This window comes from Polistes fuscatus, unplaced genomic scaffold (genome assembly GCF_010416935.1).
Source record: "Polistes fuscatus isolate 324 unplaced genomic scaffold, CU_Pfus_HIC Scaffold8, whole genome shotgun sequence".
NCBI lineage: Eukaryota > Metazoa > Arthropoda > Insecta > Hymenoptera > Vespidae > Polistes > Polistes fuscatus.
In genome coordinates, this window is record NW_025113162.1 from 3,739,848 (window position 1) to 3,752,390 (window position 12,543).

A 12,543-nucleotide genomic window follows, 5' to 3' on the forward strand; every position below is an offset into this window, starting at 1 on the left:
AATAGTTAACTTTATATTGGGGGGGGGGGGAATAATATAAAAAGAAAGAAATCAATATTCGCAAATACACACAACCAATAATCTATAATTTGATTTTTAAATAACAAAATGAAGTAAACAATCTAATTCATTGATTAAAATTCTAACGTGAAGCTTACTCGAACGAATCTGTGTCAATCGTGTGATTATCGTTTAAATGCCTCCCCAAAACTCACTGTTCTCCGTTCGATCGTAGGTGGGATCACTATAGAACACGCAAGAATCGATGAATACGTTCGTTCGCTTAATGCGCATGAAACATGCGTCGAAGCGCATTGGAATTCGAACAGAACTCAGCCACGTTTTCAAATGAAATCCTCATAGTGTCTTGTTAACGCCATAAAAGCATCGATATGGATGTGTTAGAAGCATGCAAGATATCAAATCTACTAAAATCGCAAGCTCCTACAACGAATTGAAAGGATTGAGGACTGTAAAACGTGTGTGCTCATGTACACATTATTTTCATCTTTAGTTATTTGTATATATACATGTAGACATCTAAAATAGGAATATAAATATAGATTTTATAGAGTTCCATGAATAAAGATATACTAGCAAATATTTGAAACAAATGTTTAGGAATAATACACTTGCAATTTCACATATCCACTGCTCCAACAATTCAATATATATATATATATACAAATATATATACAATATATATTCATAATATATACATATCTCTTTTATATCATGAATTTTTAAATGAAAAAGTTAATTGCACCAATTTTTCTTTTGTTATCAGTATAAAATATGCGAGAATTTTGTAATTTTATACTTTTTGTAATAAAGGTGTGCAGTAGCCAGAAATTACGAATCCCCGAATATGTTTATGTAGCGACTAACTTTCTAGATCCCAACGCGAACCCAACAAAAATTACACCCAAGATCGTAATTTCGGGGCTTCCCCTATTTCGTAATATAATATTATATTAACGATAATAAAGTAACAAACTTTCTAAAGATGACATAATGAAAGAATATTTGATAAAATAAAGTGTATTAAGATTAAAAAATAATTTCATTATCTTCTATATTCCCCCCTTGCAGAGAAGACATCACGTCTACGCCGTAAGATTTTTCTAAGTTAACTAACTCACGGAAAACCTTTACGAAGATAACCTATTAGATAAACCAACGCCGATTGCGTACGAACGAACCCGAATGAAAATAAAATATAAAATGTGTTCTTGTTAATCAGAAATCCGATTTCAACTTCAATATATTTACATGACATTTGTACATATATGTAATTATGTACATATATTACATTCATCTACATATATGCATTACAAAAGAACAGATTAAACGGTGTTCACTAATCCGATTAAATACGTTCATCCAACGTTATATATAATACATGTTAATACAAACAAGTGTGACAGATATTTAAATAATGATAATAAATATGTTATAACAAAATAAAAATATCAAATCAAATTGAATGAGATAATTATTTCTTAACTATCCCTATTTCTCGATATTAGAGAGAGAGATATTATTTCGAGGAAGCATTCTGGTGACGTTCTTTTCTCTCATTCCCTACAATTTTTCTTTTCCCAAATTTACTTTCTCTTCTCTCTCATCATCGGTTATTACATACCTCGAAGCAAAGTTCATAGATCCGATAAACGTGCGGGTACGTCGAACGAGGAAGACAAATGCACGATTACGATTTCTCGTCACGATCAAGTCGAAGGAACACACCAACGTAGAAGTATTCCCGTAAAACCGACGATATCGAAAAATTCTTTATTCTCCCATTTCTTTACCTTGAAGACACCACAACGACGTAGACGTAGCTATCGTGAGAAATACAACTGATACGAGATAAAAGAACGAATCGGGGTAGAATCGTGCACAATGAGATAGGATCTTCTATCGATTGCTAACCATGAGTCAATTCTTAATCTTTAAACGATGATCGACATTTTTATACAGAAAATCAAATAAAAATGATATAAGGGTAAAAAATTTCGAATAAAAAGATATTTGTATAAAATTAAATAGTCATAGATACTTTCAATCATCGATTTCATCTATATCATTATAATTATAAAAAATATTCAAGTGTACATTTCTTGATAATCACTGATCGATTTTGTAGTAAAATCAAAAAAAAAAAGATAAGAACGGAGATGGAAAATTTTATCGCGTCTTTTTTTACGCGATCAATCGTTTTTAATAAAAAAACAAAAAAAAAGAAAGATAAAAATTTCAAATTCTGATCTCTTAACCAGAAACTCCCGATTGTCGTCACCTCGAACAAACTTAACTATGATTGTCCGGAACGCGCTTAAAACGAAGCGTAAAATCTTCAACGCCCTCGCACTTTTCTCATAAATCATCGTCGTACTCGTTCCAACTGAACTTGGCTCGTTGATCGCGATTTAACCGACACGATCGCGTAAAACGTCTACCAGGAGGATCGCTCGATCTCTAAGCACGATATTCCAACGGATAACTACCATAAACGGCTTCCTGAGTATTCCCTTTTGCAAAATGCTCGACCAGCGAAATACTACTTCACACGAAACTAGACTTACACGCGAGAAAACCGAATTCTGATAACTTCCTATTCGTTATCTAGCATTACATCGATTCAACTTGGCCGATCGCCATCGTCGTCCTTTCAAAATACTTTATTGCAAAGGTGTACGCTATCTTAAATCTATTAAAGGTCTCCTAATCTTCCTCCACAAACAAACTAAGAGAAAAAGTTACCTTCCCGTTCATTTTTTTCCTTTTCTCTCTTTGTAATTTTGTTAACTCTTTTTCGGACTTTCGAGCATTAACACGATCTTATTTAAACGACTATCAGGATTAATTCCATCGCATCGTTCCGTAGGAACATCTTTCGTCTACCGGTTTATCCAGGAAAGCGCATTTCGTATTCGTCTGAAAGTCCAATTCAGGTAATCGCTCTCTTCTCTGCCTTCTTTTCGAACCAACTTTCGATGAACTCTGCTAGAGGAGTATTGGAAAGCTGCAGGACTTTGATGGCGCACAACGACCCTTTCAGCTTTCTCAGAGATCGCATCGACTATCCCCTTTCTACCTTCCTGTCTCTCCTTTTCTCTTTTTCTCGCTTCCCTTTACCCCCATTCTCGTTCTCTTTCTCTCTATCTTGTTGCTTTCTATCCTGCACCACTAACACTCTTCTTTCTCTCGTAGTCGTATACACGGTAGAAGAGAAAACCACCATAGCAAAGCTCCGACTCGTTACGTTTCTGTTTGCCTCGGCCTCTACCGGCGATAACGAGATAAAGCTGCTGCAGCCGACGACGAGAACGACGAGAAGTAGGGACGTCTTTGCCTCCGCGTTTTCCTGAATTTAGCTTCACCCGACCCTCCTCTACCAACAGCTAACACCACCACGATCACTACCAACGTCAGCAAGTAGTATCTCGACGAACAGCTCAACGACTACAACTTTCTTCGGCTAGCAGCTTCGAGTCTCTCGTCGGTACGATGATCACGAACGTACCTGCTACATCGTTCCCTACAACCGCGATCTCTGCTCGTTGAAAGTGACTCAAGCGGAAGGTACAACGAAGAAAAGAATATGTGTCTGTGTAGAAGAGAGAAGGAAAGAAAGAGGTGTCGAAGCAACCGCTTCCTCTATTGTTAACGTCCTGAAGCGAAGCTGAGATTTCTTGGTTGCGATGTGTGCATTCTAGACGGGGGAAGAAAAAATAAAAAAGGATACCAAGAGTTTCCAACTACTCAGCGTCTCAACAGTACACGCTATACTCGCTAAAGTCGAAACGTTCTCCTTTGTAAAGTTTCTTTCTTTTCTTCTCTTTTTCTCCTTTTCATTCTTTTCCTTTTTCTTTTACTTTTTTTTTTCTTTTTTTTTTTTACAAAACAAGAACAAAAGAGACAGAGTGGTGGAAATGATAAAGTAACAGGGAATGTTATCGTCGTCGAAAGAATAAAGCTAGTTCGTTAACGATACGTAACATAACTAGGCATCTTCGATGATGGATCGTTGAAACGGAAATTGATCACCCGTGGGAGTGACAAAGAATCTTACCTGCAAGCGCGATTATAACAAACATTATCATGAAACTACAAAGACTACATGAAACTACCCCTATTTTCCAATCAGTTTTTCTTTTATATTTCCTTTCTCGCATATATTCGCCCGTGCACACGAATAAATATTATTGGAAAAATATCTAGTAATTGACTGAGCAACAAAAATTATCTACGTGTCTCTGTTTATAAATATTTTATTCGATTGTTAGAAAATACAGGTATTAACCATTTAAATGTTCAATGACAATAAAAACGAACGAGAGCTCTTCGATAAAATTTATTTTTTCCTTTATTAGCGAACTATGAATTTTAATATTTAAATAATTTACAAACGTCGCGCAGTGTTTCATCATTTTGTTTTTTATAACTTACATTTTAATTATGATTTTCTTAGTTTCAACTGTTACTATTATTTTGTGAAATATATTCCTCTTTTCCAATTGTGACTAATTAAAATTTTTTGTTACGTTGATACATTACGGTTTTTATTGTAATGAAAATATTAACGCTTGGAAATAATAATTCGCTTGTTAGATCATTTTATATTCCATAATGTATTAAGTGAATATATTTACGTAAATATATTTGTAAAGTTGTTTTCCATTTTTTACAACTGTCCTTTCGCTAAGGAAATCTCCCCAACTGCATATTTGTTTTATTTCGAAGGAAAAACATGGAGATGAATGAACGAAACAAGCAAAGCATATATAAGTACAATACCTCGCATAGAACTTTTCACGACGCATAAATTTTGTAATTATTCCTAAGAGGTAGAATAAATATTATAATAATTCCTAAATAAATAATGATGATACTTTAAACATTAAATAACGTTTCTCTCAAATTTCTTTCAACTCATTTATTGCATACTTGTTAAACAAACGAATAATAATCGTTTTCAATTAATATTTAATATCTCTGAATACTCCCATCGATATTTAACGCAATCTCAATTATAATAAAAATGGAAAAAAAAGAGAAATATAGAAACACTACCAATTTTATTCGAGTAAATGAATTAAAAGTATCGAATATCAAAAGTAATTTTAATTCGCAAAGGTACAAAGTTAAAAATAATAACACAAATGTAGAGCAAAATGTGTAACAATAAATCGAATTTTCTTTCGACAAATAAAATCCATACGATTTTTGTATAAAAATTAATTCTTTTAGAGCAGCGATCTGAATTGACCTAATAGCGTACAATTACCATTGCGAATAGGTTTCTTTTTTAGCATAAGCGAGAGGAAACTTATAAAAATAAAAAAAATAAAAGACTTTCGGTAATTTTCTACTTTTCCAATAATGCTATCTAATTACTAATTAGCTGGCATTGAAACAGCTTTTATTCCAGACTCTATCCTTTAGTCCTTTAATCCTCGATTCAGCTAAAACAACAGGTAACGATAATGGAAATCTTGAAACTAATCGCACGAATTAAAACCTTCGGCAAAATGAGTAAACGTAACATTGAAAGATTATAATGGAAAAAAAGAAACAGAAGGTTGACAAAAATTATTTTAATGATAGAGATCAGAGTTACGTTGTCATACCTATTTGCTGGACGCATAAAAATAAAATATTAGGTATACGTAGTTCTTGCTAAAGTAGTCGGAAATCCAACGGAAAGTTTAGAATGATGCGGAAGGCACTGGGTCAACTGGCACGAATGCAACCCTGTACTTTTGGGGTCGACCACGCAGTTTCATTCGGGCACTTGAGCCTTCAAAGCGAACTAACGTGAGCACTGTCCGAGTTTCGTGGCAATAAAGAAGTAGGTATGTAGAAAGAGAGAGAAAGAAGAGATAATCACCAGCAACAGAGATGGAGAATGAAATGTGTACGGTTGAGAAATAGAAAAAGGTTGAAAATTTTTCTCAAAGGCTAATGGCTACCAACCGGAACAATTTTTACGATTACTATTGGAAAAAAAAGGCGTTGAATGTGAGCGCCGGGAAAAAAAGTCGATACAATCACGACGAAAACGAAATATAACTAATTACAAAATTTGCAATATATTTCTTCTTGTAAATGAAAAAGATTTGCCTCGTTAAAGAGACATCAAGCTGTATCTCCTGAAAAAAATTTGGCAATTTTTTCTTGCTTGTGAAAACCCATTCAATTGAATATTATTCATGATACGAGTACAATGAAATAATAAAGCCGATAAGAATTCGGAAAAAACCGATTCATATTTTTATTTTATTATTCATTCATAATTGGCAGAACTTGTAGCATTTAAAGTAGAAAAGAAAAAAGAAATACAAGAAATAAATTATGATTTGTAAGAAGCACGAGTACGTCTAGAAAAAGCTACTGTTGTAATAAAATAACACAATAAGATCGAATAAAAAGTAAGGAAGAAAGAGAGAGAAAGAGAGAAAGAAAAAGAGAAATGCTTTTAACAATGATTAAAAAAGAACGACAGAGATTGTGATTTGATCCTCGTTTCAAGAAGATAGGCTCATCGTTTGCTTTGAGCGAACACGACGCGTTGACGTAAGGATTAAGACGTGACGAAGGTTACGAGGTGCTTACGTAAACTACTTCAACGTGGCGCCATCCGAATCGTTAATATCTCGTAGTAGGTACGGAGATAAACGTGACTCGCCATACCCAGAGAAGATTCTTTTTCCTTCTTTTTGCGCACTTCGACGTGAACTATTATAGATACGTTACAGTTCCGGTAGTGTGCAAAACGGAGGACCCCACTCTTCTTAGGTAGTTATATTCCTTTCCCTTCATGGCTAGGTAACGTATGTAGCTATGTATATATGTACGTATGTACGAGCAAGTAGGTGAGTAGTGCTGCTCTAGCAAGACCCCTTCTCCTTCTTGCACTACACCACGAAGTTGGCAAGAGCATCTGGAGCGTTAAGGCGGATGAGCGATGTGCCGGTGTCTTGTGGCGTGATGGATCGTCCAATACCAGCCAATATGCAGTATTGCACGTGGAGTGGCAAACTGGTATCCATGCATCAAATCGGAAGTGGTATGAGTTGGCGGATAGAATGAAAGAGGAAAAGAGAGAGAAAGCGAAAGGATAGTAGAGGTTATATGCATACGATTTGAATCGTTGAAACACGTTCTACCGATTCACCTAATCCTTCGTTAAAGATTTTTCTTTCTTACCATAACAGTTCACAGCCAACTGTCTTTTTTGTTATCGAACACACACACACACACATGTTCGCGTTATTCTCTATAACATCTGATCTCAAATAACTCTCGGTTCACTAACCGAATCCATAAGGGTCCTCGATTTTTCGATAAGAAAGAAAGACGGAGCTTGCAACACTTGCCTTTGTGTCGCGACACGAAGAAACATCAGAAATTTATTGCTTAACAACCGATATATCGATGTCATTCGTTCAAGTTCTATTCAATATACTATCGAAGTGTGATCTTTTCGTGTAGATGATATAAAATATCGGAAGGAGTTATAGAAACAATTAGAAAAAAGTTGACTCACCGAAATGTAAGAGTAGTAAGTGGACGATAACTCTTGTGGCTATTGACATCCTGCATCGGTGTACCCCAAAAATCGTCCTTTAGAACGTTAACGATGGGTGTTTGTGCAATCACATCCTTGTTCCTCACAACAGCTGGGATATCATCGTGCACAAAATCCCCACCAAGAGCGTTCAGATAACAACCGATTGCGACAAGGGTAACGGCCGCATAAATGCACCATTCCAATGGTTCGTTGCCCTCCGATTCGTTGCAACTACCACCGGTGAAAGAGCGATTTCCAGGTTTTCTCGCGTTCTGGCAGCAAAAAGCGACATTATTGCCGCCAGCCGTAAAGCCGTTGTTACGCCGCCTCATAACTTCACCGGACCGCCCAAACGATCCAACTCGCGATCGTCGAATTTGACCAGCACGCTCCTTCTATCGCGTGACTCGCTAAAACGATGGATCTCATTAGGCCCGATATCACCAATTGGTCCGGTATCAGTAACAGGAAACTGGATACATCTTTCTATTTAATATCTTTCACGAATTTGAATGAAATTATGTAAAGGTCTTGGCTGCTATCATGATCTTCGTCGTCAATATTCTCTCGCGAACTCTTCTCATCGGACATCTCATCATCGCGAAGACAATGCTTTCTTAACGACGACGACGAGCTCATTCGTTAGCCCTTTGTTGTTTGTCGCGCAAAAAATACTTGGACACTTTTCCCCATTCAATAATACACCGCCGACGGCAACGTTTGTTTTTTAAACAAGTTTGATAAACGATTATAAAAGTCCATTATTTAACAACCAAACCGATGTCCACGAGTGCATCCCTAAATCATACCCCCACCTTGCCTTTTCATCGTATAGTACCCACAACAAACAGTTATTTCAGGAATCTAGTTAGCCAGAGTTTCATCATAGCAATTTGTTAAAACGAAAGAATATCGTTTGACTTTTTGTCTTTACGATCTCCCCCCATACGAGTCGATTCGCAGATGCTTTCCAATCGAAAAGCAATGACCGAATCGATCGCACTCGCGTGCTTTCGATAGGCAAGCACCGCAATAAATGCAATGCTTCTTTGATCCCTTTTCTCTTTGCCCGATCGACTATTAGGATCGATTCATTGTTCTCTCCTTCAATTGGATACTTGTTATTCGATCGCTTTAATCCAAATAGCATCAGCTGCGAATTTTCCTAAAGCACCTTACAGAAATACGCTAGAATCGATTCGGTTGAAAGATTCCAAGGATTCGAATAGACCGAAATGGAAACGTTCACCTCGCACAATGACGTCGTTTTAATTTCAATTCTATCCACCACTAACTCGTAGATACCAATTCACCCATTCTCTGATGTCCACTTGAAGGGAGAAATTTAAAGCAGAACTTTAGTTAACACGACTCTCCCTTCTCAATTACACTAATCTCATTCCACAGATTTTATCGAACATTCGTGTCAACTTTCTGAATTATTATTAGATAAATGAGAAAGAACGTTATAAATGATAAAATCTCCCGTTGGTCACAAATTTTGTATCCACGTAAATCTTTTTTTCGTATCTACCTTGAAACACAGTTCTAAGAATTTCTTATTCTCCTTGCCATTCTCCAACTCTCTCACCTTTCTGTTCTTTTCCTCGTTTCCTTCGTTGTATTATTTCTTTCCCCTTTCTTTCTTCGTTCTTTCTTTTCTTTTATTTTTATCTCTCCTCGGCTACTCTCGCGCTCCCGAAGTTCCCGAAGCACCCCTTTCCACCACCCCCCTTTTCCTTGTCTCACCCTTTCACCACCCTTGCATCGCCGAACGAATCGAATTTCTAGTGGAGTATCGCAATAACTTTTCCGGTTCCGCTTATCGACGAGGATAGCATCTCCTCTCGAATGGACCCTTTTTGATCCTGGAACACTGCTCGAGGCACCTCCACCGAGTCTTCTTCTACTCTTCACTTTAAAAAAGCGATCACGTATTTGGACCGAAAAGAAAATAAGAATGCCTTGATATCGTGATGATATCGTAACGTAGTTTGCACTTCGAAATAGATCGATGATCGATATCTCTGATCGATCCTCGTCGCTCTTCCATCCACGATAGCCTTTGACCTACTATTCGAAGTTAAATACACATAGAAAATACGCTTCACAAATTAACACGGGCACCGATCTTCTTTTACAATGTGATTACGACCAACTGATATCAATGAAATCACTAATTATTACTGTTATTATTATTATTATTATAATTAAATAGATCGTGCATGATCATTATTTCCTTCGATAATAGAACCATCGAAATCCAATAACATCCAATTGTCATTAAATTTTTGAATCCTGACGCTTAAATGAAAATAGATTTATAAAAATATATAGCAGCTTGCATTATATTATTTATTAAGAAAGAAATGAAAAATTGTTGTTTTCATGAAATTTTTTTTAATCCACTCTTCGAACGTCACAAAACCCGATTGATAAAAAACCCGCGCATTTTTGTCATCGTCGTAGGTCGTACGTTAAGTAAAATCGCGCGAATCGTAAGAACGACGACGACGAAGACGATGACGATGACAGTGACGATATCGACATTGACGCGACGACGATAAACGCGAGACTAAAGGACGACGGTATCCGCTCGGTTATATACCCGGCGCACTCTGACCCGCAAAGCCGCGCCCGCGCATCAGCCACCCCCAAGGCTTTCCTTTTGCGTGCGTGTCCTCGTGTCATCTCCCTCTCTTTCTCTCTCTCTCTCTTTATCTATCTTTTTGTCTCTCCTTTCCACTCATCCACCCTTGTGTGAAAGTGCATCTTCTTTAGTTTAAAGTGCAAGAGAAGAAACGTGTAAATAACTCTGATATCTATATATTTGTTTACATATTGCTATACACTCCACGCAAAAATAAATTCTTCCTTTGACCTAAGAGAGTTATTTTAATATTCTTTTTTAACGATCGATAATTCTAACGCGTTTTTCGTCACGTGGCTCATCGATGATTTAAAATAAAGGTTATGGCCTGCAACACAACATACGTGCTGTGAATGTATGATACTCTCGATAGTACATACCTATCCCATTGGCAATATCGTTTAATCCTGAATGTACTCGTAAAAGATGGAAAGTGGTATGATGAAAAAAGAAAAAAGAAAAAAGAAAAAAAAAAGAAGAAGAAAAATTATCTATGATTTATTTAAAAGATAAACGAGTTCAGTTGTGTCGTTCCTACCGCCTACTTTGTTATACTTACTCGTAGCAACCAGTGTGTCCGAGAACACTTATTCAATAATGTACCTGACTCGGGGGCAATGTGTTCTCACATTCTCATGTAGAAACGAAGCCGCTCTCTGACGACCGTGAAAAGTGTAAGTAAACGTAAAGAACTACTACAATTACGAGTGGTGCTTTTTAAATTTGAGGAGGGAAAAAAAAAACAAAAAATAGAACGAGTATATTTGAATTTCTTCGGTTAAAAAATTTTACCATCAATTCGATACAGTCAATTTAATTAATTAATAAACGTGTATGATAAAGAAAAAACCTAATCATCGGATATTTTACACTTCTTAACAAAGAATCGACTTTTAGTACGTGTACCGAAATGGGTTTTTAAACAAGGCCAATGAAAACACATCCAACATCAACAATTCGACAAAAAAGCTTTCACCAGAACGTTAGTCTGAGGTAAACGAGCTTCCGAGTCGAAATACCTTGATGAGAGCAAAACACACGTGAAACTGAGTCAAGAACGATTCACAAAACGAATGGCTGATCAAAAGAATCGATTTTATCGCACTATGTATTCATCTAACCAGGCGTGAACATCCAACTCCATCAACACTCAGCATAGTAATATACAACTAATATCGAAACTATGTCGAAAATGAGTTAAGCTTTCTAATAAATTTCACCTAAACGAAATGTGGCTAGCTCAGTACTATATAGATAAATGAAGAGAAATTTAACTTTTTAACAGCTTTCGAAACTGGAACTAAGTATCACCACAATAGGAGCTCAATGGATAATCAAAGGTGCGGAACATTCAGCTAGTTAAAGGTGTGGTGTACGCATGAAGTATGTAGAGAGAAGGGTAGTAAAGGTAAAGATAGATAGATGGATTGATAGAGATAGAGAGGAGAGGAGGGAAGAGAAAGAAAGGGTAAGAGGGAGAGGGAAAGGGATTGAAAGGGTAAGCGACAGAAGACAGAATGTATTTAATTAATGTACCCGAACAGCAGTGAGCACAGAGTACACAGGTTCCATCAACCGAGCTATCCACTCTGGACTTCCTCATTTTGTGTGGGCGTATGTGTATAAACGCCTGTGTGTGCCTACCTACGTCGTTCATCTGAATGTGTGTCTACATATACAAACCGTCGAATTTACCGCAAAACTCATGCATTTCGTGGTAGGACTATACCTCGAAAAGACAGACAGACAGACAAACGAAGAGAGAAAGGGAGAGAGAGAGAGAGAGAGTGAGAATTCAAGAAAGACACCAGCCACAATTTCCGGTAATGTCGCACGAGAACGCTTTGACGCGGCCGCGGCCAACATCGAAACTCGTGTTCACGAAATCCAATGAAAATTCGCTATCCATCTACTGTTTCTATTCTCCCCTAATCTCAAGCTACGTATCTCTTTCTATCTACATATCTTGAATTTCCCTAGGAAGTAGCTTCCACCCCCTTTGTCGACCACCGAAGGCGGAGTTCTAAGCTTACGAGAGAAGGGCGTAAACGTTCGTGCGGATAAGAGGGAATCGAAATTCCTCGTACCTAAGACCGCCGACGTAATCGAGATTCACCTGATTATCTTCCATCATCGTTCATGACATTTCTGACTGCTTCATGTTAAATCGCTCGTTGTACTTTCCTTTCTTCTCCTAAAAGAAAGAAAATCACTTTAGCCGGATTTTTCTAATAAAATTTCACGAACCGTTAATGTTTCCTTTACGTTTCAACGTTTGTAAGACATTTATAAATTAATTTTTTAATCACTTATT

General features: G+C 36.8%; 1 protein-coding gene across 3 annotated transcripts in view; it reads right to left on the reverse strand.

The window, feature by feature from the left end:
- Positions 1-10,150, reverse strand: part of LOC122525117 (protein O-mannosyl-transferase TMTC1-like) — a 156,071-nt gene extending 145,921 nt beyond the window's left edge. For all 3 annotated transcript variants that reach the window (XM_043647750.1, XM_043647752.1, XM_043647751.1), the window contains exon 1: positions 7,556-10,150. In XM_043647750.1, coding sequence (XP_043503685.1) covers positions 7,556-7,911 — 356 coding nt within the window. In that variant the 5' untranslated portion in view covers positions 7,912-10,150. The remainder of the gene's footprint in view (positions 1-7,555) is intronic.
- Between the last annotated feature and the right edge of the window lie 2,393 nt (positions 10,151-12,543).